The sequence below is a fragment of the Saimiri boliviensis genome, chromosome 2 (assembly GCF_048565385.1).
Source record: "Saimiri boliviensis isolate mSaiBol1 chromosome 2, mSaiBol1.pri, whole genome shotgun sequence".
In the NCBI taxonomy this organism is placed as follows: domain Eukaryota; kingdom Metazoa; phylum Chordata; class Mammalia; order Primates; family Cebidae; genus Saimiri; species Saimiri boliviensis.
In genome coordinates, this window is record NC_133450.1 from 123,237,818 (window position 1) to 123,264,367 (window position 26,550).

Sequence of the window (26,550 nt, forward strand, 5' to 3'; positions counted from 1 at the left end):
GGCCACGGTGGGAGCCCAGGAGTTGGAGACCAACCTGGGCAACATAGTGAGACCCTGTCTCTACAGAAGATTACAAAAAAAATTTTTTAATTACACACGCCTAGAGTCCCAGCTACTCAGGAGGATGAGGCAAGAGGCAGAGAGGATTGTTCGAGCCTAGGAGTTTGAGGCTGCGGTGAGCTGTGATTGTGACACTGCACTTCAGCCTGGTTACGGAGTGAGACCCTGTCTCTTTAAAACAGCATCAACAACCAGAACGACAAAAACAAAAACCCACCAAAAAATCCTCAGGATTCCACAGAGTTGCTACAGGGTTCTACAAATGCTTGATTTTAATTTTAATTTTAAAATAAAATAAAATGAGAGTATATTTAGCAATAGCCAAACTTTATTTTTCATTCATTCTTAGAAGTTTTCATGGAAATAAATTTTTTTCTTTCCTCAGCAAATTGGTAATCAACCAGATTATTCCTGAAGATGATGGTATTTATCAGTGCATGGCTGAGAATAGCCAAGGATCTATTTTATCTAGAGCCAGACTGACTGTAGTGATGTCAGAAGACAGACCCAGTGCTCCCTATAATGTACATGCTGAAACCATGTCAAGCTCAGCCATCCTTTTAGCTTGGGAGAGGCCACTTTATAATTCAGACAAAGTCATCGCCTATTCTGTACACTACATGAAAGCAGAAGGTAAGCAATTTGAGGAATGCTCATTTTTAAGTACTCCTTGTTATCAAGGACTTGTTTTTAGTATGAATAATGCCTTACATAATTCATCTGTGGCAGTTATCTTCTTTAATAAAATAATCTATCACCTATGTATCGTTTTCTAAATTTCATGTTGTTGTGTACTTTGTATATGTCAGTATAGTTTAAGATTTTTCTGTTTAGAAACAATTACTAGCTAATACAAAGCATCACTGCCTGCTTAGAAATTACAAAGTAGTATACTTATGAATTTTATGCCAGACAAGGTATAAATTCCTTAACTGAGACTTAATATGCCAGCTTAAGTATGCAGTTACTTCAGAATAGTGGTGTGACTGTTAATAAACTATGTACACTACAGCATATTATTTTTAAGGGAGAAAGTAAACATTGTCAAATTCCCCATATTTTTGATTTTGCATATTTTGGATGTTTTCTGAAATCCTATAGAACCCTCTGAAAATTGCACAGGACATTGTTTACTACTATCTCATTATGTAAAAGTAGAAATCAAATGTGTCTTAAAATTTTTATTCAGAATTATTGGTTCTATTTTTGGGATTTAAAAGAATTCCTTATATTTTACTTTTAGCAAATATCTTAAAGGGAAAAGAGAAACTATTTATAAATCCTAGAAATTTCTCTGGTGATTTTTCACAGAAACCGTGGCTTGGAAATTTCAGTTCTATATTTAAACAGCCTAGCTTTTGTGGAATATACATTAAAAACAAATTCAAACACCTAACTATGGGGATATAATAAAATTATCCATAGAAACAGGTGGTTTGTTGTTGCTGCTGCTATTTGTTTTTTGTACTTTGAAGTAGTGTTTTGAAAAGGAATATTTTGAATGTAAATCAGGGGTCATGGAAGCAAGAAGAATGAAAGTCTGATAACTGAGCATGCTGGAGTATGTTAATTCCCTTTTTAGTGATTTATGAAGGTAAAAGGAATGCTGGTTTTGGTGGGGACCACTCTTGTTCCCTATTATGGTTGTTTCATTAGAGCCTCCACATGCAGCTCAGTGGTCTATTCAGGAATGAACAAGGCTTTTTAATTCAAACTCAAGGACCTTGTTTGGTAGGTCAGAAATTGTACTATGCAGCTCCTAATTAACAAGCCATTAGCCAGTCTGTTGTGAAATGCCTGTAATCTTGTCTAATTAAAATGCTATCAAGTTAATTCAGAAATGTGGGAAAACTTAACACTGGAATTTGCCTTCTGTTTTGTTTATAAATCCAGTGTGGGGAGCAGGGACTCCGTCTTTAGAGAGATTTGATTAAGTTGACATGCGTTTACTGTGAATTGTTAGCAGAGCACAGTGGCTGCCAATGCTCTTGTTCCACTTTACAGGTTTGCTCTGTAGGAATTAAATCCTACAAAGACAAATCCTCTTCTATACCTTGCCATGCATATTTGATTAAGAATTGCTGAGATTTTTTTTTTTTCTCTTAAAAAAAGACTCACTGTGGGACAAAGCATTTGGAGGCTCATTCTGTGACTCCCAGTTTTTTGTTTTGTTTTGTTTTGTTTTTTGCCTTCAATATAAATAAAAGAACAACTTATGTCAGTCAAATTTAATAGAATCTCTAGCGGCAAAATGAGATCTTTGGCAGGACAACTTTTGGTTTGTTTTGTTTTTATAAAGCATGGAGCCATTGCATTCCCTACTGTCTCTTCATTTATGTTTAAAAGAAAAAAACCCCATGACCAAGTAAAGTTTATGCACTGTTATGAATTACAGTATTCTGTTGTATTAAGCTCTGTTATGTTACTACTGTACATTGTCTGCTTTGAGTTTTGACTAGATGGTAAGTGAACTTTTTAGAGAAGATGAATTTTTTTTTCAGTTTGATTTATTCAGGAAAAATGTCCTCTAGTAATTTGTAGCAAAATATGGTGACTTTTAGAAAATAAAGATCTTCCTTTCCACATTTTGTGAAACGGCACAGAAGATAACAGATTGAGATTAGACCCAACGACCAGTGTTTCACAGTTCAGGAAAATGGTCTTGTTAATTTTATTTTGAATATTTGTCATTTTAAAACATGGGTTTTTTAATTTAGGTTTAAATAATGAAGAGTATCAAGTAGTCCTTGGAAATGACACAACTCATTATATTATTGATGACTTAGAGCCTGCCAGCAATTATACTTTCTACATTGTGGCATATATGCCATTGGGAGCCAGCCAGATGTCTGACCATGTGACACAGAATACTCTAGAGGATGGTAAGAAAACATGATTCTAGATCATTTTAGTATGAACATTCATATGTTTTGTCAATTTCAATGAATAAATGTGTTTTAAAGAAAATAACCTCTTTTTGGTTAAAAAACAGGTATGTTAAATTTGCCATTTAAACTTAAGGATAAAGAGCACTTTTATAATACAAAATTTAATAATAAAATTCTTATATTCTCATTGTATTTCTTCAAAGATTCCTAGTTTAAATTGTAAATTTGTTGCAAAGAACAAAATGTGGGTTTTTCTAGACATGAATAACTGTAATGACCATTGCATATTGAGTGTATGTAGTGACCGAGGGTCAGAGTTATTGGACTTCTGAAACCTGGAGTTCATGTAATTTATCACCTGTCAAAAAATCCTTAGCACTTAGTAACTGTTGATTAAATACAGTATGCCTATACTCCTTAAGGGGGGAAATATTACTTGTTTAGTTTGTTTCCTAACCATTGGTTGAAAATTGAATTGTTCTTTTTGGGGAGGGCAGATGTTTATATTATTCTTATAATGGTGGGAAGATTCATCCATTAAGATAGCCCTAGAGAACTGATTCTCCTTCTCTGACTCTTCATATCATATTGTAAAAGAAGGGATTTCTCTTTCCAGAATCTCTAGAAGACCTTTTTTAGTACCCTTCAATGCGAAAGGGAATTATTTAATATATGCTTAATCATACTGTTCTCCCTTAGCAAATGTTTTATCAACCTCAAGCAATGATCTGCTCTTAGTTTTTAAAACGTTTTTATATAAATAATCCCTAAATCTCCTTTTTTGTTCATTTGGTCCCAGATCTCCTATTTTATCTTTATAATGCCACTTACTTAGGTCTTTATAAAATCAAAGTTAGACTAAATGAAAAAATGTTCACTGATCTGGATATGGAATTCCAAATTTTAGTTTTCATTTAAGAGCCTGTTCCACTTTAGAGTGAGCTACAGTATATATGACATCTCTAGTTAACTCATTAAAATTAACAACCTCTGTTACGCATGTCTAAGGTGAAAAGCAGGCTGATAAAGATAAGAGGTTTTTGTTTGTTTGTTTGTTTGTTTGTTTGTTTTGATATGTGAGATCTCTTCTCCCTCTCTATCCTTAAAGAAAGTGAGTCTCAGCATAGCAGGGAAAGACAGTAAAAGGAGTTATTATTGTTATCCTCATTTTGTGTCTTGAGAAACCTACATACAGAGAAGTTAATATACCCAAGATCATATAGTTGTATGTGGTAGAACAAGGATTCAAACACAGAGAAGCTAACTCTAGAATCCAAGTCTTAACTCTTAGTATTAGACCGCCTGTCAGTGTATTTGACTTATTTTCCTGAAATACCAGTTTTATTAAAATTTTTTGAGGAAAAACTGTTTTCATATTAAACACCATTTGTTTTAATTAAGAATACAAAATTCACGTTAATTGTTAAGATGTAATTCTTTTTTTTTTTTTTTTTTTTTTGAGATGGAGTTTCGCTCTTGTTGCCCAGGCTGGAGTGCAATGGCGCAATCTCGGCTCACCACAACCTCGGCCTCCTGGGTTCAGGCAATTCTCCTGCCTCAGCCTCCTGAGTAGCTGGGATTACAGGCACACGCCACCATGCCCAGCTAATTTTTAGTATTTTTTTTTTTTTTTTTTTTTGAGACGGAGTTTCGCTCTTGTTACCCAGGCTGGAGTGCAATGGCGCGATCTCGGCTCACCGCAACCTCCGCCTCCTGGGCTCAGGCAATTCTCCTGCCTCAGCCTCCTAAGTAGCTGGATTACAGGCACGCGCCACCACGCCCAGCTAGTTTTTTTTTTTTTTTTGTATTTTTAGTAGAGACGGGGTTTCACATGTTGACCAGGATGGTCTCGATCTCTCGACCTCATGATCCACCCGCCTCGGCCTCCCAAAGTGCTGGGATTACAGGCTTGAGCCACCACGCCTGGCATTTTTAGTATTTTTAGTAGAGACGGGGTTTCACCATGTTGACCAGGATGGTCTCGATCTCTTGACCTCGTGATCCACCCGCCTCGGCCTCCCAAAGTGCTGGGATTACAGACTTGAGCCACCGCGCCCGGCCAAGATGTAATTCTTACAGTCAAAAATATTATTTCCTTGGTTATATAACTCTAGAATCCTAGGCTTCCCCACCATTGTGTAATTCACTCTTCCTTGTTTCAAAGTCCCTTTAGTGGAATTATTTGAGAAGTAGTCTCATATTTTGTATAAATATCAAGTATTGTCATTTTCATTCCAAACAACAGCAAAGCAATCACAACCACAGTGAAGTATATCTTACATTCTTTGTTCCACACACTTAGCCCTCCCTCATTGTTTTTTTCTTCTGTTTTCTGGTTTGCACTGTTACACTGAAAACCTCTGCTAGGGCTGCAAGTATCTTTTCTTTATTACATGTTGCTAATTAAAAGAATTCAGTTACTGGTGTGCTAAGTGGCAATTCAGTTCTAAATATTTATAAACAACCTGTTTTCTTCTATGACTAGTTCCCCTGAGACCGCCTGAAATTAGCTTGACAAGTCGAAGTCCCACTGATATTCTCATCTCCTGGCTGCCAATCCCAGCCAAATATCGGCGGGGCCAAGTGGTCCTGTATCGTTTGTCTTTCCGCCTAAGTACTGAGAATTCCATCCAAGTTCTGGAGCTCCCAGGGACCACGCATGAGTACCTTTTGGAAGGCCTGAAACCTGACAGTGTCTACCTGGTTCGGATTACTGCTGCCACCAGAGTGGGGTTGGGAGAGTCATCAGTATGGACTTCACATAAGACGCCTAAAGCTACAAGTGTGAAAGGTGAATTTCTGAAGACTGTTGAGAAAGGATAATACAGTATTTTCACTCTTGAATCAAGTTTTCTTCTCTAAGTTATGTTTATATTTTTAAATTTTGTTTTACAGACAAAAATATTTCATAGGTGATAGACTTAATTGAAAAAATTAAACTTTTTATTAAGTAGTCATCTTGCATAGAGTTTATTTATGTGTAAACTTTTTAGTTACATTCTTACTTTGCTTAGCACATCCCTCGTGGACACATCAGTCCAAATCAAACTGATTTCCCAGGTAAGATATTCGTAGAGGCCTAATTAATATTATCGCCATATATTTTTAAAATCCTTAGTTCAATAGGAAGACTGTAGGACTGTGAATCTAGATAGATCCTTCTGTTTTACTAATGTGAAATGTAACATTTCTGGTTTGCTTGTTAATTAATTGACTGACAATTGTACCTGTTTTCTAAATCACAGAGGGGTATTGGATGGCCAAAATTAGAAAACGCTGATTGCCTCTTTGAGAAAAAACTTAAATATCCAGATACTATTTATGTATCTTGGTCTTTTTAAGGTGGTATATATTTTACATTTTCATCTCAAAGTTGAATATTATTGTGAAATTTGGAAAGTTAGATTACAGTACAATTATTGGATTGAACTTTTTGGTAACCATTTGCTGAAAACTGAGAGAACTACCCTATTCTGTGTCTTTATGTGGATGATTGGTTGTTTATACATATATTTTCTGATGAATTTTACTAGCCCCTAAGTCTCCAGAGTTGCATTTGGAGCCTCTGAACTGTACCACCATTTCTGTGACGTGGCAGCAAGATGTGGAGGACACGGCCGCCATTCTGGGCTACAAACTGTACTACAAGGAAGAAGGGCAGCAGGAGAATGGGCCCATTTTCTTGGATACCAGGGACCTACTCTATACTCTCAGTGGTTTAGGTGAGTGAGTTTATACTGTGGTTTTCCTTTTTCCTTCCTCTTTGACCAACTGGGAAAAAAGTTATTGGATATAAGACAGGAGAACTGACTTAATGGTACAAAGAAAATAATTGATTTTACTGTATCAGTGTGTTTTTTTTTTTTGTTTTTGTTTTTTGTTTTTTGTTTTTTTTTTGAGACGGAGTTTCGCTCTCAGGCTGAAGTGCAATGGCGCGATCTCGGCTCACCACAACCTCCGCCTCCTGGGTTCAGGCAATTCTCCTGCCTCAGCCTCCTGAGTAGCTGGGATTACAGGCACGCGCCACCATGCCCAGCTAATTTTTTGTATTTTTAGTAGAGACAGGGTTTCACCATGTCAACCAGGATGGTCTCAAACTCTCGACCTCGTGATCCACCTGCCTCGGCCTCCCAAAGTGCTGGGATTACAGGCTTGAGCCACCGCGCCCGGCCTGTATCAGTGTGTATACACAACTGCTGAAGCCGATGATTGGTCTTTGACTTACCGTTGTGAGTCCAGTGGAAAATATCAGGTAGCCATTGTTAACTTTCTCTCTTTGTCCAGGTCTGCAAATCTGTATTTCTTTGTGGAGTTCACTTCTGGTAGATTACAATCCTGATCAATTATTGTGAGTCTGTGGTGGATGTAGAATAGGAATTAAAAGAGGGATATCACCAAATAATACTCAGTGGTTAAGTTTAACTTATAATTTGCCTGAGAGTGCTATATAATTGCTACATAATTATGAATTAGGTATAAAATAATGTCCTTAGATACGACCCATGTAACTGTGAATATTTATGTAGCTCTAACCCAGGAACACTGGAGAAAAAGCACTTAACTTTGTGTTTGAGTTCATCAGTGTTTTGAAAGACACTGTTTTATTCCCTAGTCTTCCTATCTATCTTTGTGGAGTGAATTACATATCTTCCAGGTTGACCTTCCTTAAGCCATTGATACTGAGATGACATTAGCCCAACCGACTGCCACTGGAGCCAGCAACATTTACTCCTAGTCATGGCTTCTTAGTATTCGCATATACTTCGCCCTGCATATTACTAATTCGAAAAATTTTGCTTAGTTATTATATAAGAAACATGATTTGGGACAATTGTTACTGAAGAATCATAGATCAAGCTTAGTACTTCTAATTTACTCACTCCTAAAGAAAACATGAATATACAGAATATACAAAAAATACATTCTTAGTATGCTCTTATACATTACAGGGAGCTTGTTCTAAATAGGTGACTAATTTTTTAGAACAAAAATACTTGGGTTGTGAAAAGTTTAGAGAGACATTTTATTAAAACTTTGGCAAATAAAAGCAGTTCTTCAAAATTTTCTACAGATATATACATATATACATACATACACACACGCATATGTGTGTAAGACCCACTAATCTTTATTGAACTTTTAAAATCATCTCTCAACTATAGTCAACTTTTTTTTTTTTTTTTTTTTTTTGTCCGAGATGGAGTCTCACTGTGTCACCCAGGCTAGAGTGCAGTGGTGTGATCTCAGTTTACTGCAACCTCTGCCTTCCACGTTCAAGTGATTCTCTTGCCTTACCCTCCCAAGTATCTAGGACTACAGACACACACCACCATGTCCAGCTAATTTTTTGTGCTTTCAGTAGAGATGGGATTTCACCGTGTTAGCTAGAATGGTCTCAATCTCCTGAGCTTGTGATTCTCCCACCTCTGCCTCCCAAAGTGTTGGGATTACAGGCATGAGCCACTGCACCTGGGCTATAATCAACTTTTGAAACCATAAACCTTTATTTTCTCTTATGTTTTAAAAATAAATCCTGTATTACTGCCCTTGTTTTTATGTTGTAACATCCACTGTGTATGCTATTTGAGGTAACTCCATTTAAAATTACTTCTAATGCATAAACTGGAAAATTATTTTTTGGATATATTATGTCTATTAACATAGGTGCGTGTTTCCGGACTGTGGAATTAGATTGAGTGTTTGAACTGCTTGCAGTTCAGAATAACAGACACCTCTTGGAGCTGTAGAGACTTTCTTGTTAGACAGCAGGTTCCACACCTCTGCAGCTGCCGAGTCACGGCTGGAATGGCTGACGAGCAGAGATGCAGTTGTGTGGATTCAAGCATTGTGCAGCTGTTGACTGGATCACCTTTAGGTGCCTTTTAATCTTGAGACCCCTATGGTCTAGTCTTCCTTTCCTAGAAAGTCCGTGTTGGGGCCTTGCCAAACTTATAGCAGTCAAATATGTTTAACTCACTAAGCAGGCAAGTCTTAGCACCTATCTTTTCCTTCTTACTTTTGATTATTGGGAGGGGAGTATGTTCTGTTAACTGGACAACTGGCCATCTGTGACCATTTTTAGTGAGAGCATCTGGCAGTAGCTGCCTGTTTAACAGAGAATGATGTGTCTAGAGGGCAGTAGGTTAAGGGAATCCTATCTGTGTCTTGCATGGTGAATAGTTGCTTTCACTGAGCCTTTGCACATTAAAGATACTCTAACTGGAAGTAGATTTGCTAAGTAGCCTTGGAAATGAAATTTAAATGCGTCTGTTTGCTGATTAAATGTCAATTTGAGTAACAAACTAGTGTCTCGAAATTTCGTTTTCATACTAATCCCCTTTCTGATGCCTTTATACACATCTTTTTGTTTTCACTTCCAATAATTAAGTTTTCAGTTTAAAAAGTATGTTATTGTGACATAGTCTCCTTGGTAATACACACAGTTTTTTGTTTCTAGAAGACAGAAAAAGATGAATGAACTTACATATTTCAATTAATTGAATAAGCATTTTCAAATATTTTTCTGAGACATTGTAGTACTACATAAAAAGATGTAACATCTGCTTAAAACAAGAATTATTAAGCCAAAAGACATCTAATTGATGTTTTCCAATATCTGCACAAATTTCTAATGAATTAAATTTAATTATATTTAATAATGAAAGTTATTTTAGAACTTTTTACTCTCAAACCTCAAAGCTCAGTTTGAGATGTAGAGTTGTTTTTTTTTTTTTAAGTAGCTAAAAACATTATTGTGTCTTTCACAGTATAATATAAATTTTAGTAAAGTGATGGAAATATTTTGATGTTAACTTGTTTGATTTTAATGACTTTAAAATATAGCTTGATTAGGCAACACAACATATCTACAACCATCCGATCTTTGACAAACCTGACAAAAACAAGCAATGGGGAAAGGATTCCCTGTTTAATAAATGGTGTTGGGAAAACTGGCTAGCCATGTGCAGAAAGCAGAAACTGGACCCCTTCCTGACACCTTAAAATTAAAATTAACTCCAGATGGATTAAAGACTTAAACATAAGACCTAACACTATAAAAACCCTAGAAGAAAATCTAGGCAAAACCATTCAAGACATAGGCATAGGCAAGGACTTCATGACCAAAACACCAAGGGCATTGGCAACAAAAGCCAAAATAGATAAATGAGACCTAATCAAACTCCACAGCTTCTGCATGGCAAAAGAAACGTCATTAGAGTGAATTGGCAACCAACAGAATGGGAAAAAATTTTTGCAGTTTACCTATCTGACAAAGGGCTGATACCCAGAATTTACAAAGAGCTAAAAGAGATTTACAAGAAAAAAATAACAATCCCATTCAAAAGTGGGCAAAGGATATGAACAGACACTTTACAAAAGAAGACATACATGAGGCCAACAAACATGAAAAGATGCTCATCATCACTGGTCATTAGAGAAATGCAAATCAAAACCACATTGAGATACCATCTCACGCCAGTTAGAACGGCGATCATCAAAAAATCTGAAGACAACAGATGCTGGAGAGGATATGGAGAAATAGGAACACTTTTATACGGTTGCTGGGAGAGTAAATTAGTTCAACCATTGTTGAAGACAGTGTAGCAATTCCTCAAGGACCTAGAAATAGAAATTCCATTTGAGGCCAGGCGCGGTGGCTCACGCCTGTAATCCCAGCACTTTGGGAGGCCGAGGCGGGTAGATCACGAGGTCAAGAGATGGAGACAACATGGTGAAACCCCGTCTCTACTAAAAATACAAAAAATTAGCTGGGCATGGAGGCATGTGCCTGTAATCCCAGCTACTCAGGAGGCTGAGGCAGGAGAATTGCCTGAACCCAGGAGGCGGAGGTTGCGGTGAGCCGAGATCGCGCCATTGCACTCCAGCCTGGGTAACAAGAGCAAAACTTCGTCTCAAAAAAAAAAGAAATTCCATTTGACCCAGCAATCCCATTACTGGGTATATATTCAAAGGATTATAAATCGTTCTACTATAAGGACACATGCACACAAATGTTCATTGCAGCACCGTTTACAATAGCAAAGACCTGGAAGCAACACAATTGATGATAGACTGGACAGGGAAAATGTGTCACATATACACCATGGAATATTATGCAGCCATCAAAAACAATGAATTTGTGTCCTTTGTAGGGATGTGGATGAACCTGGAAACCATCATTCTCGGCAAACTGACACAAGAGCAGAAAATCAAACACTGCATGTTCTCACTCATAGGCGGGTGTTGAACAATGAGAACATAGGGAGGGGAGCACTACACACTGGGATCTGTTGGGGGTAAATGGGGGAGGGACAGTTGGGGGTAGGGAGTTGAGGAGAGATAGCATGGAGAGAAATGCCAGATATAGGTGATGGTGAAGAAGGCAGCAAATCACACTGCCACATGTGTACCTATGCAACAATCTTTTTTTTTTTTTTTTTTTTTGAGACGGAGTTTCACTCTCGTTGCCCAGGCTGGAGTGCAATGGCACGATCTCGGCTCACTGCAACCTCCGCCTCCTGGGTTCAGGCAATTCTCCCGCCTCTGCCTCCTGAGTAGCTGGGATTACAGGCATGGGCCACCATGCCCAGCTAATTTTTTATATTTTTAGTAGAGACGGGGTTTCACCTTGTTGGCCAGGATGGTCTCGATCTCTCGACCTCGTGATCCACCCGCCTCAGCCTCCCAAAGTGCTGGGATTACAGGCGTGAGCCACTGCGCCCGGCCCCATATGCAATAATCTTGCATGTTCTTCACATGTACCCGAAAACCTAAAATGCAATAAAAAATAAAATATAAAATTAAAAAATAAAATAAAATACAGCTTGATTTTAGTTAGAACTGGTTTACTTTGGGATGTGATTGGAAAAAATCATTAGACTTGTGATTTAATACATTTGTGTGATTTGTTTTCAGTGGTGGTTTGAGACTTTATTTCTTTGCGGTAATAAATTTCAGTTAGATTTTGTTCCCCAAGGCACTTTCAGTGTTTAACTCAGTTGTAAGATTTTTAAATGCATGTTATATTCATCACACAATAAACTGAAGCAAAATTAGTAACATCCTTGTGTTCCTTGATAATTTATTAAAATAATTTGTTCTTCTTTTTTCATGCTTATTTCAGAAGTTGGCTTTAAATTCTGAAGTTAGTTTATAATTACAAAGGAACTGTTTTCCCAAGCTGTCAAAAACTGTTCTGAATTATTAAATCTTTATATGAAAGAATGAAAGTGGGGAGATTTTTAGATAGTGCTGTTTGTTAGTTTAACACTTAGGACGCTGATGTTAGATCATCTTTAGTTTTATTTTGCCAAACATCTTTAGCTTGTTTATTTAATTTTACAGTAAGCCTGGTTAGTGTGAGCAAGAGATTTCACATCAATAATAAATGAATAATTAAATAATAAACTATACACTACAGCATTTTACTTCATTTATTTTATTTTATTTATTTATTTATTTGAGAGGTAATCTCACTGTCACCCAGCCTGGAGTGCAATGCTGCCATCTTGGCTCACTGCAACCTTCGCCTCCCAGGCTCAGGCAGTCCTCCTGCTTCAGCCGGGTCCTGAGTGGCTGGGACCACAGGCATGTGCCACCACACCTGGCTAATTTTTGGTATTTTTGGTAGAGATGGGGTTTCATTCTGTTGCTCAGGTTGGTCTTGAACTCCTGGGCTCAAGCCATCTACCTTTCTCAGCCTCCCAAAGTGCTGGGATTATAGGTGTGAGCCACCACGCCCAGCCTGATTCATTCTTAGAAACAGTCACAAAATAAACTCATTTAACTGAAGTCAGTAAACTTCTTTAAAGGAATACTTTTGGAAACTACCTGCATTGTAGGCTAAAAAACAGACAAAAGTGTGAGTACAAATTAAAGCAAAGAGAACATTTATAAACTATTGTGTTTCATTTTCTTCACTATTAAATATGTTTAAGTTACCTTTCATTTGTTGTGTTTAATATATCAAGACAGCAAAATATGTTGAAACTTCAACAGCTGAATTTTTTCTTAATTTGCCAGTACATCAGAAATTTTTGAATATCACATTCTCTGCAGTACCTAAAAATGCCAAATACGATTGACACTCAACTCAAATTTTAGAACTTAATACTTGAAAAATTTAGAAACCAATACTTCAAATTAAATGAAGCATTTACTTCTAAAAAAAAAATCCTGCTACTAAAAAAATACTATTAAGACAGTAAAAAAAGGCCGGGCGCAGTGGCTCACACCTATAATCCCAGCACTTTGGGAGGTCGAGGCGGTTGGATCACGAGGTCAAGAGATCAAGACCATCCTGGTCAGCAAGGTGAAACCCTGTCTCTACTAAAAATACAAAAATTAGCTGGGCATGGTGGTGCGCGCCTGTAGTCCCAACTACTCGGGAGGTGGATGCAGGAGAATTGCTTGAACCCAGGAGGCGGAGGTTGCAGTGAGCCGAGATTGCACCATTGCACTCCAACCTGGGTAATAAGAGCGAAACTACGTCTCAAAAAAAAAAAAGGTAGTAAAAAAAAAACAACACAACATTTTTCATTTGCCAATTGCAACTACCTCTATTTAAAAATAAAATGTTGGTCAGGTGCCATGGCTCACACCTGTAATTCCGGCACTTTGGGAGGCTGAGGTGAGTGAATCACGAGGTTAAGAGACCAAGAGCATCCTGGCCAACATGGTAAAACCACGTCTCTACAAAAAATACAAAAATTAGCTGGACATGGTGGCGTGCGCCTGTAGTACCAGTTACTTGGGAGGCTGAGGCAGCAGAATCACTTGAACCCAGGAGGCGGAGGTTGCAGTCAGCTGAGATCTCACCACTGCACCCCACCGTGGCGACAGAGCGAGACTCCATCTGAAAAAAATAAAAAAGCCATAGATAATAAAATGTTTACAGATTGATAAAACTGTAAGAGCTATATAAGATTTACAGGGCATTATCTGTTTTTTTTTTTCCCCCTTAATTTACTTGTATTAGATGAAAGGTCACTTGCCGTTGTCAAATACTTTGGGTATTCTCTTGGTGAATTAGAGATATATAATCTCCTCTTTACATTTGGAAAAATATTGCCCAGATTTTAAGTCTTGACTCTTCTGGGAAACCTCTCGTGACTCTAAATGGTGTCAGTCATCCCATGGGACATCATTTGCAATGTTCTATTATAGAAATTGCATGGCACTGACAGTTAAAAATATCAGCTAAATAAGTTTCTTGTCTGCTGCCTGGATTTGATTTCAAATTTCACAACTTATTAGCAAATTAAATTCTAACTGTTCACCTAATCTTTTATGTAGGTATAATGATAGTGATTTTCGAATGTTAGGGAGATTAAATGAAATAATGCATGTAAAAGTTAGCATAGTGCCTGGGAAAATTGCATTATAAATCCTCAACAAATGTTAGTTGTTGCTGTTGTTAAAATTGTTCTCCTCCTAGGGTAGAGCCTGTATTTAAAAATTGTATATGTATGTTTTTAAAATATTTTTTCAAGTAATTGACCATGATCACTAGATTTGAAAGCTAATGCTTCTTGACTTTTAAAATGTGTATGGATTACCCACAGATCTTGTTAAAACACAGATTCTAATATTCAGTAGGTTTGGGTGGGGCCTGAAACTTTTGCATTTCTGCCCACTTTGAGAAGCAAAGATCGAGAACAGGAGTAGGCAAACTTTTTCTGTAATGGGACAGATCATAAATATTTTAGGCTTTGTGGGTGTTACGGACTCAATGTTTGTGTCTCTCCAAAATTTAAATGTTAAAGCCTTCACCCTAAAGTGACTGTGTTTGGAGGTAGAGCCTGTGAAAAGATGATGAAGGTTAAATGAGGTCATAAGAGTGAGGTCCCAATCCAGTAAGGCTGAAAGGCTGATACCCTTATAAGAAGAGGAAGGGATGCTGGAGCACATCTCTACCATGTGAGGATGTAGCAGAAGTGTAGTCATCTGTGAGCCAGGAGGAAAGCCCTCACCAGAAATCAAACCCTGCCGGATAGAACTGTGAGAAAACAAATTTCTGTTGTTTAAACTACTCAGTCTGTGGTATTTTGTTATGACGTCATGAGCAAGACTGATACAGTGGGCCATATTGTCTCTTTCACAAGTATTCAACTCTGCTACTGCAGCACAGAAAGCAGCTTTGGAAAATGCATAAATGTATGCCTGTGGTTATGCTCCAATAAAACTTCATTTGTGGACACTGAAGTATGAATTTCATATAATTTTGACATGTCACAAAATAGTATTCTTTAAAAATTTTTTTTTCAGGCTGGGTACAGTGAAATATAATCTCATGTCTATAATCCCAGCACTCTGGGAGGCCAGTGTGGGTGGATCACTTGAAGTCAGGAGTTTGAGAGCAGCCTGGCCAACGTGGCAAAACCATGTTCCTACTAAAAATACAAAAATTAGCCAGGTGTGGTGGTGCGTGACTGTAATTCCAGCTACTCAGGAGGCTGAAGCAGGAGAATTGCTTCAACCTGGGAGCCAGAGGTTGCAGTGAACCAAGATTGCCCCACTGCACTCCAGCCTGGGTGACAGAGCAAGACTGTCTCTAAAAAAAAGAAAAAAAAAATTGAAACCACTTAAAAATTTTAAAAGTCCATTTTTAACTGACAGGCTACATCAAGGGCACCAGGCCACATCACTAAAATCTGGTAGTTCTAGATTTAGACTGTATATAGTTATTGCTTCTTAAAGTACAGTCCCAGGACCAACAGCATAATCTAGGAATTGATTGAAATGCCGAATTTCAGGGTTTCCCTCCACCTAGTGTTTTAACACATAAGGGTAAGAAATTTGGACATTTGGTTTTTGCCTTTCTTCTTAAGCCAGTTCTGAAACTGTGTTAAAGTATTTTAATTTATCTATTCTTTTATGTGAGTTAGCTCTCAGGAGGCATCCAGTCACAAATCTAACAGCATGTTCTGTTCCTTGAGAAAGCCTAATTATTCTTGATTTGGGGCATCTCATTTTAGGCAACTGTGATTTTACTAAATTAATTAGGTTTTATGTTTTTAGATGAACAAGAAAATAAATATAGCCATGAATTCCATAAATCCATAACATAAACTGTTACTTGAATCCACAGGGTAAAGCCAGGAGTGTTTAGTAGTCATTCAAAAAGAGAGTATTTTCTAACCCATTCAGCTACCGTCATTGAGATTCTCCATGTGCTTTTTTTTTTTTTTTTTTTTTTTTTTTTTTTTTTCCAGGCAGAGGCTCACTCTGTCACCCAGGCTGGAGTTCAGTGGTGCCATCTCTGCCTCAGAGGGTGCAACCTTCATCTCACAGGGTTCAAAGGATTCTTGTTCCTCAGCCTCCCGAGTAGCTGGTGTTAGAAGCGCCTGCCACCACACCCTGTTAATTTGTTATATTTTTAGTAGAGATGCTATTTTACCGTGTTGCCCAGGCAGGTCTTGAACTCCTGTGCTCAGGCAATATGCCCACCTCAGCCTCACAAAGTGCTAAGATCACAGGTGTGAGCCACCACACCCGGCCTTACTATACTGTTTATAAAGCCCTCCATAGCACTGCGTTGAGTACAGTGTTTTATGGAACTCGGTAGATCTGAGATAAAGAAGCTCCTGTGCTTTCTTGGTGCTTCTCTTGCTAGGTGGCTTCTGACATAGTAGCTCCTGGGTCTTGAAAATCAAGAGGATTAACTAAATTTAGAAATTTCTCATAATAAGCTCCAGTTACCACTAAATTAATTGCAAAATTGAAACCGTCCTCCCAACATACAATTTTAACTTCTGTGATACCTCACCTAACTCCTCATGAAGACATTGTCTAGGAGATAGTGTCAGGTAGAAATGTAAAATTTCTGCCAGGTACGGTGGCTCATACCTATAATCCCAGCATTTTGAGAGGCTGGGGCAAGAGAATTGCCTAAATCAAGGAGTTTAAGACCAGCCTGGGCGATGGTGAGATTCCATCTCTACATAAAATTAGCTGGGTGTGGTGGCACATGCCTATGATCCCAGCTACACAGGAGGCTGAGGTGGAAAAATCACTTGAGTCCAGGAGGTCGAGGTAGCAGTGAGCCATTTGCACCACCGCACTCCAGCGAAGGTGAGGTAGGGCCTGTGAGACCCTGTCTCAAAAAACAGAGAGCAATGTTTCTAAATTTAAGTTAGAACTTTACATATATATGACTACTTAGTTTAATAATGTAAGGTTGTTATCTATACCAATTTAATTGCCACATATTATAAATTTTTATGTTAAAATTTATTCATCTTAAGTATTATGGATTGTAGCCTATTTTCTATTATTTTGAAAGTTAAAAAATTTGTGTATGTTTATTGAATGCACACACTCTGCACCAAACACTGTATTGGGCACAAAGAATATGAATATAAGATGGCCTGCCTGTCTCCAAAGTATTTAAGTTTAGCATGTAGGACTTACTAGTGTTCATAGGAAAATATGCTAGTAGATGCAATTGAGGTATAGTCCAAGTGTTCTGGAAGCAAAAAGGATAAATGACTAATTTTACTGCATGGTGAAGACTAGTTTGCCAGATTTAAAAAAAGGATGAAAGTTATTTAGTCAGAGGAGCTTAAAATGTACAAAAACAAAAAGATACATAAGGTAGCCTCATTGAATTGCTATAGTTAAACATAGGTTGCTTAAGAAATAACTGTGAAGACTAAAGTCATAGAGTTAATAGGGCCTGTGTTTTAAAAGGTCCTGTGTATCCTGATAAATGATTTGTCTTTATCTTGTAACATAAACAATGCAGAGTCATCAGAAGTTTTCAAGTGGGAAGGCGACACAGCTTATTTTAGAAAGATAACTAGTAGTGATATTTCACATGATAGATTTAGGGAGGGCAGTGAATGTGGGGCCAGGGAGGGGGCTGCTGAAGACAAGAAATCATTCTGATGGTTATTGAAATAATCTAAGATGATGAGAGTGTAAACTGAGATCATAATTCATTGGGGGAGAAGGCAGATGTAAAGTTGTTTCAGGCTTAGAACAAGTAGGACTTAACTGATTACACGTGGATCTGATTGGAGATCTTGGGATATAGCATTACAGTTGAGGGGTTTATGAAAAGATTCTCAACATTAGCCATAAGGGAAATGCAAATTTAAAAATTTAAACTACAATAAAATACCACTACCTACCTATTAGAATGACTAAAAAATTTTAAAACACTAAAACTGTCAATAATAAATGTGTGCATGGATACAAAACACCTGAAACTCATGCATCATTTTAAGAATGTAAAATAGTAAAGCTACTCTGAAAACAGTTTAGTGCTTTTTTATAAGGTTAAAAATGCCCTTACCACATGACCCAGCAATCCCATCCTAAGTGTCTATCCTAGAAAAATAAAAATTTAGCTTCACATGAAAAACTGTACACAAATGTACAGCTCTGTTCACCATTGCCAAAACCTGAAAAAAACCTAAATGTCCTTCAACAGATGAACAGATAAACAAACTGCAGTATATCTGTACAATTGGAATACTCCTTAGCAGTAAAAAGTATCGAACTATATTGCTGCTTGCAACAATTAATGGATGAATCTCAGTGTCATTATGCTGAGTAAAAGAGGCCGTTCTTAAAGGGTTACATTCTGTATGACTTCATTCATATGACACTCTTGAAAACTGAAGACCGGGGCAGGTGCAGTGGCTCACACCTGTAATCCCAGTGCTTTGGGAGGCCGAGGCAGTTGGATCACCTGAGGTCAGGAGTTCGAGACCAGCCTGGCCAACATGGAGAAACCCCATCTCTACTAAAAATACAAAAATTGGCTGGGTGTGGTAGCAGGCACCTGTAATCCCAGCTGCTTGGGAAGCTGAGGCAGGAGAATCACTTGACTCCAGGAGGCAGAGGTTGCAGAGAGCCAAGATTGTACCATTGCATTCCAGCCTGGACAACAAGAGCGAAACTTCGTCCCCAAAATAAAGAAAAGTAAAAACTATATGGATGGAAAACAGACCAGTGATTGCTGTGATTAGAGATGGGGGCAAGACATAACTATGCGAAGGCAGCACTGGGAGCTTCTGGATATAATGGATTTGTTCTTATTTTGGTTGTGGTGGTGGTTGCACAAATCTGTACATGTGTTAAATAAGACCATACAACAAAGAAAGTTCATTTCAGTATATGTAAATTTTAAAATTAAATCAGAAGACTGAGGGTTTTGAAATCAGATGCGGAGGATTTGGTTCCAGCTCTCCAGCCCACTAAGAGTGTGATCTTGGTTAAGTCACTTGACCTCCATGAACCTCAGTTTCCCCTAAACATTTACATTGCTCCGGATTAAATGTGGAACTCGCAGGACAGTGGATTGGCACATAGTAAGTGCTAGATAACTGTTATCTGTTTGTAAATATGAGTAAGGAGAGGAAGAAATTAGAGTGATGCTCAGGTGTTCTAAGGGATGGTACTTTTATTGGAGTAGGGCTTTCAGAAGTAAGAACAGGATTGGGAAAGTAGGACTGAGTTCACTTTTTAATCATGTTCGGTTGGAAAGGTTGGTGTCCCATTGGAAATGCCTATAGCAGCTTAATATATGGGTTTCAGAACTGAGATGGTGAATCATTGTTAAGCAGTTGGAAGTTAAGGCTGTGCACTCTACCCTAGGGGAGCAGCATTTCTCTGGTTTAGCTACTTTGAAAGAAATTGGCAAAGACTTTAGCAGAAGAAACTAGTCAGCATAATTATAAAACAAAGGAAGTTAGGCCACCTTTAAGAAAGAGAGGCACATCCAGCAAATCTCATTGCAATTTCTCTTACTGTGAGAAACTTGAAACTCTCATATTCTAAGATACATCTTTCAGTGGAATCCCTTTTGAAAAAACCATTCAAAGACTTTCAGAAGCTGCAATTTTTCAGTATAGATAAGGTGATATTTATATGTGTTCTTAGTTGGGTACAATTCTAAACATCTATCAGTTGCTCTTTCTTGCCACAAAAGATCAAGGAATTTTTAATAAGAAAGAAGCAAAGGAGATGAGGCTGCCATATTATGGGAGAAATACAGATGACATTCCAAGTGGAATCTCCTGGCAAGTTACAGAAGATATTTTGCTTTCTCAAATATTTGAAAACCTTTTTAAAACTTTTTTTGTAATCTAGTTGAATGCAGAAGTACAAACTCTCATGGTTTGTATTTCTGCCTCTTAAATTCAGAGGATTGCCAACATTAAGGTGACAGTGTTGCCTGAGAGAAGAAATACCTTTTACTTGCATGCTGTATGTAGTACTGTATCGGAGTTGTATTAATGCCACCCTATGTGATGTTATAGATCATTTTATTTCATACTTAAATCATTTTGGAGAAAGAAGACAGTGGTATATGCCTATATTTCTTGAACATTTTTTTACCATCTTTAAGAAGTAAAGTTCAACTTTCCAAAAAATTTCAAACACAAAAAAATAATTAGGAAAATAATTTTGATATTTTTTTCCTGGACCTTTATATCCTTAGCCTTGAATAGTCATCACCTTTCAGAATGCTCTAAAACATGAAGAGCTCTGTGAAAAACATCTGTCTTGTTATTGAGGTGAAAAATGTGAACAAAATGATACACAGCTACTCCTCTTTTTTTTTTTTTTTTTTTTGGTATTAAGCAAGGTTTCTTTTCCTCCCAAGAATGAAACTGATGCATTTGCCTAAATGGTCATCAGTTTTGTAGGTTTGAAGTTGTTTTACTGCTTTAGCAGCTGTGTGGCAAGTTTTCTAGCAGACAATGGTGATGGGGAGTGGGGGGCTCAGTTGCATCTGGTTTCTCTTTGTAGATTGAAAAGTTGATATTTAGTGGTTCTCTTGAGAAAGCAGTTCATGTTGAGAAGGGTAACTTTTTTTCAGTACTTAAATTAGCTTGCTGTGATTCATATGCATCTGTTTTGTCTTCTAGCTTAAAAAAGAAAGAAAGTAAAGAAAATCGCCTACCCTGAAACTACATAGCACAGATAACCCTTTGACCTTTGGCACTGGGTAAAGATTTACAGTACTTGTGGAGCCTCACTCCACATGCCTGACTGAAAAGAACCCTAAATAAAGTAAGGCCCCTGTGGAGATGGAGAAAATAAGCAGGATATGAGGAAGTTCCATTATTTCATGTGGCTGTGTGGCTGTTATTGTTGTTTTTAATCAGTCTGTAAGGTGAAATACCAATTGTGATGCTTTTCCAGTTTAGGGGTCTGATGTCAGACAGGTTTGTGTTCTGATATTAGAAGAGTTGGAGTCAAGGATACCCTGGGCATAGTGTCCTCTTTTGTCTCTTGCACTCAGTGAGTATCCCCTCCTGCTGGCTCGCTCAAATTAAATTTCCATTTACAATATCTAGATATTTGTTTGTTTGTTTGTTTTAGGAAAAGCAAGACAATAAAAATCTGTTTTTTTTTTTAAGAAATGAACGTGATCAAAAGATAGAGGAAAGTGGAATCCCGTATCACTTCATATGTTAAGAAATTAAGTTTTTCTTCAGATTTAAAATATAAAAAACACATGAGAACAAAATTACTTTCCTATTGTCTCCAGAAAAATTTAACTCTGCTCCAAATGGCACATCAAATTGAGACCTTTGAAGAAATTTTTATAATTTACTCTTTAATGATACTCAGATCTATTTAATACTTTATTAATAGCTTTCTACTGACTCTTTAAGTATCTCTTTTAAAATAACTCAATATTTTTAAAGCACTTTGTATTTATGTCTTGAGGTTTACTTACTTAATTGATTTTGCTGCTTTATTTTCTGTTTCCTTTTTATATATGCTGATGAAACCTCAAATAAAAGTTCCCTTGGTCTTGGGAAGATGTACCTAGGTATAGACAGGCTGTTGATTGTCGTACAGGCCTAAACTTTCAAGTGGTATTTTTACAAATGAAGGAAAAGCTTCAGTAAACTTTTCATTCTCCTATTTTTAAGAGTCTGTAAGCATGGTGAAATGCTTGACGGGAATTGCCAAGAGCATCTCCTTAGAGAAGGAACAACTCTTGTAGAAAATTAAATCAATACTGTCCATTAATCATACTGCACGTCAGCTCTCAGACCACTCTGGAAGTTTCTGGTGAATGTAAAGAATCTTTAGATGTGTGAGGTCCTTAAAGATCTAACTAAGTTAAACGAGAGGGTTTTTTTTTTTTTTTTTAAAGAAACCATTAGCACATGAAAGAAACTTCAGCATGGATAGAAAAAAAAAACATTTGCTGCAGAGCAGTAATTAGACTTGTGGTTTTTGTTTTGTTTTTGGTTTAAACTTTCTTCCTAAAAAAATTTAATGCACTTGAAATCTTAAGCCTTGTAGTAATTATGCAATCAGTGGACTGGAGGGGAGCTGCAAGACAACTCTTCCTGGAGGAAAATATTTTATCTTACTCTTTAAAAATATTTTTGTATGTTTATCTGATAACGTACATACTCTATTAGGGCAGTCAAACATATTTATATTATAAATAAATGAAGATATCTGCGTATGCATTTGGAAACCACTGTTCTGAAATATTGAATCTGGTCCTTTGTTTTGTTTTTGAGGCTCTTTTTTTTTGGAGTCTCTCTGTCACCCAGGCTAGAGTGCAATGACAGCATCTTGGCTCACTGCAATCTCCACCTTCTGGGTTCATGCAATTCTCCTGCCTCAGCCTCCCGAGTAGCTGGAATTACAGGTGTGCACCACTATGCCCAGCTAATTTTGTATTTTTAGTAGAGACGGGATTTCGCCGTGTTACCCAGACTGGTCTCCTGAGGTCAGGCAGTCTGTCCTTCCCTGCCTCCCAAAGTACTAGGATTACAGGTGTGCACCACTGCACCTGGCTTCAGTCAGGTGTTTTTCAGTGATTAACCATTAGGAAGCTTTATAGTCTAGAGAAGGAAATAGACATTAATCAAATCACTGCATAGTTTGTAATTACAAATCTTAGTGTTCTAAGGTAAAAACATTTGGAGTATAGGGGCTGTGTAATAATGGACGTTATAGTTTGAGGGTGGGGGCCTGGGTAGGTTTTCCTAAGAGTCTGGTAACGAATTTGAGATTTAAAAGATAATAGGAGTTAACTAGGCAAAGGACCCTAATGGGAGATTGAAAGAAGGGATGGTGTAAACTGTAGACATAGAATGATCATCAAAGCAGGCTAAATACAGGTACTTATTTCTGTCTAAACAACCTGATTTATCAGTTGGTTTGGATAAGCTAGTGTGATCCCATGAGGGTTCTCTAACATCATCCTGACATAGTTTATTCGAATTGTACATATTTTCCTATTCCATGTTGAGATTTTTAGAAGCTTGAAAGCCTTGAAATCCCAGCAAATGTGGGTTGCCGTAAGAGGAGGCCCCTTGGATTAGCCGTGATAGCTGAAACTCTAGTTTCTTGATTTATCATAGAAACTAGAGCAGTTGCCTCACCCAAGTATTACAGTGGCATCTTAGCTTTCCCAGCATACCAGGATGTTAATAGCTTATGAAACCTGTGTACGCAGTAGGTGGCACATTTTGCTTGATTATCACAATTGATTCATCTTCCTTGGTAGGTTGTGTAAATACATCTAGCTGAGGTCATTATTTCAAATTTATATATCTCCTGTTTCCTTCTAAGAAAGATTGAATTGACTCCATACAGAAACAAAAAACTTAGGAAAATTTAAAAAAAAAAAACCACAGATGAGACAAGGCCCAGTATTAGGAATTTAGGGTTAAACACCCTCATACTAAAAGCAAGAATGTAAATTAATGTACAGTGTTTCTAGGGATGATTGGGCAATACCAAAAACGGGAGGGCACTTATAACATGCATCCACTTTTACCAGGAATTCCATCATAAGAAAATAATAATAAGGGCCTGGTGCAGCAACTCTCGCCTGTAATCCCAGCACTTTGGGAGGCTGAGGCTGGCAAATCATGAGGTCAGGAGTTCGAGACCAGCCTGGCCAACATAGTGAAACCCTGTCTCTACTAAAAATACAAAAAACAGCTGGACATTGTGGCGTGTGCCTTTAGTCGCAGCTACTCAGTAGGCTAAGGCAGGAGAATCACTTGAACCCGGGAGGCAGAGGTTACTGTGGGCCAAGATGGCACCACTGCACTCCACCTGGGGCAACAGAGCAAGACTTCATCTCAAATAATAATAATGAGCATGCACAAGCATTGAACCCCAAGAGTGTTTAATATATAGGATCATTTATAATTGGAAAAGCTGGAGAAAAGTAAATACTTGGCTACTGAGGGTTAATAAATTAAGCTGTGGTACATTCATACAATTTGAGTAAATGCAGTCTACAGCCATACCACCCCGAATACTCCTGATGTCATCTAAATAAATATGGACATTGAAAGGAATGTTTTAGAAGAGAAACAACAGAAATAGTTCACAGTATACTAAATTTAGAAATTGGGCTATAAAATATATTAATATTGAATATGTGTATGTATAGATAGTAAAGGGAATGAAAAAATAGCAACTTAATGTTCCTAGTGTTTATCTCCATGGGCTGGTGTTAAGAACCTTTTATTTTTATGTCGTTTTATTTTTACTTGTCTGAATTTTATAAATTTTTCATAACAAATGTATTTGATCATAATTTTTAAAAAATATTTTTAAATTAAATATACCTAGATTAAGAGATTGGGGTAAAAAGACTGGAAAATCAATGAACCTAGTATTGTATTCTTTATTGCATGCCATATGCTCTTGTACTATTGCTATAAATGGCCTATAAGTTTATTTTATGAACTTTCTTGCAGTCAAAACAAACTACAGTTAGCTAGTATACTAATTAAGCTACAGTTTAATTATACAAAATAAACTACACTTAGTATACTAATTAAATTCTCAAGATACATTACTTCCAGAAAAACTGTATCTTGAAATGGTTGAAAAGTCTCTATGAATCATGTATTGAAATCATTTTAACTTATGCTTGGTAATAATATAATAAGGAAAGAAGATTTCGATGGTATTTAGGATCATTTAACAAGTTACAAAATTTTGGTTGACCTAAAGATATTAATGGATGAAACAAAAAAATTTTCTTAACTTTCCCATTTCTCCATCTGAATGGCCAAGTATGATGATTTTTAGTGGGTTCCGCTTTCTTGAATAGCTACATGTCCACTCTTCTCATAAAATGACCTTTAATTTCAGAAGAAAAATCATGGCAGTGGGCCTCAACTCTGACCCCACCAAGCAACAGAAACTATGTTTAAAGCCTCCAGTAACTTTAAGAAGTAAGCAGACACGCTTTTAAAAGACCTATTTTTCTGTGCATATCTCTATTCTGAGAAATTAGTGATTGTTTTAATCATAGTAATTCTGTGTCCCAGGTGGGCTCAATTGCATACTTATATGGCCTCATTCTTGGTATTCCCATGCTATGTACATTTTACAAATTGGCATTCTAGTGTGATTCACTGGGAATTTAAAAAGAAATCTACATTTGCATACTTTATAGTCAAAGTCCCAGATAGTTCTAGAAATCTTACTCGAAGTCTGAAAATATGCTAGTATCTCCCCTTTTTATTGTTCTTAGTGACAAACAAGTGATCAGTATAGACATTTGTATATAGATAGACGTATATAACTTGGTATAGATAAAAAGAAATAAAATTGGCCATTAAGAAAAGTATGCTGCTCTGGGTTAGGAAAGCTTTTGAAGTCATGTCTGTCTTCAGCAAGCAACCTAACAGATTATAGATTACAGATTTTTTGTTTTCTTTCATAAAATACCCTAAAGTCATAATTTAACCTATGTAGTATTCTTGCCAAAAATGTTTAGCCTGAATCTAATAATGAAACCATCAGATAAGTCCAGATTGTGAGACATTCCACAAAACAGCTCAACTGGAAATGCCATCCTTGGGGAGGGCAGGAAAAGGGCAGGAGACAGTTCTTGATGGAGACATGACGTGGAGTGTGTAATCCTGGATTCTTGTAGGGGAAAGCATTTACAAAGAATATGATTGGACAGTTTTAGAAATTTAAATATAGACTATATATTAGATAAATGTTGCCGTTGTTAAATTGATTGGGTATAGTAATGATACTGTGTTTATGTTGGAGAACATCCCTTTTTAGGGGAAAACTTCACAGTATTCAGGTGCAATGTGAAGGGTCATGATCATTCAATAAAAGAAAAGATGAATATAAGTACACACACACAGACAAAATAATAAGAAAGTAAATACATTAAAATGTCTAAAAAATAATTGTAAAGGTTTAAGAATGCCCTGTACTGTTGTATTGACCAATTATTAGTCTATAATGTCTCCAAATTAGAGGATGGTTTTACAGTGATTAGGCACTTAGTATGATTAAAACAACAGCACTTCTGGAGTAATTAATTATAAAAAAAATTATCTAGGAATGTGGGGCATTTAAAAGTTGTATCATTCAGTATATACTGTAATATAAATTTGCCTCCTAAGAGATTAAAGCACAGAAAATCAGTTTCTTTTTCATACTGTCCAGTTATAGCCCACTTGAGGAATTAAAGATTGTGGCTGTAGCTGAGTGGATAATACAAAACTATTCTCAACTGAAATTATTTCCTTAACTGAATAACTATTTTATTCATGAAATGTTTATAAACTGATATTTATAATAATATATTTCAGATTGAATATAAGAAACCTAGATC

The 26,550-nt window shown here is 36.9% G+C and overlaps 1 protein-coding gene across 1 annotated transcript in view; it reads left to right on the forward strand.

Moving 5' to 3' along the window:
• The window catches only part of PRTG (protogenin), a 126,604-nt gene that overhangs the window by 62,650 nt on the left and 37,404 nt on the right, over window positions 1-26,550 (forward strand). Inside the window, exons 8-11 of the mRNA XM_039462893.2 lie at window positions 446-693; window positions 2,778-2,942; window positions 5,434-5,739; window positions 6,482-6,670. Coding sequence (XP_039318827.1) covers window positions 446-693; window positions 2,778-2,942; window positions 5,434-5,739; window positions 6,482-6,670 — 908 coding nt within the window. The remainder of the gene's footprint in view (window positions 1-445; window positions 694-2,777; window positions 2,943-5,433; window positions 5,740-6,481; window positions 6,671-26,550) is intronic.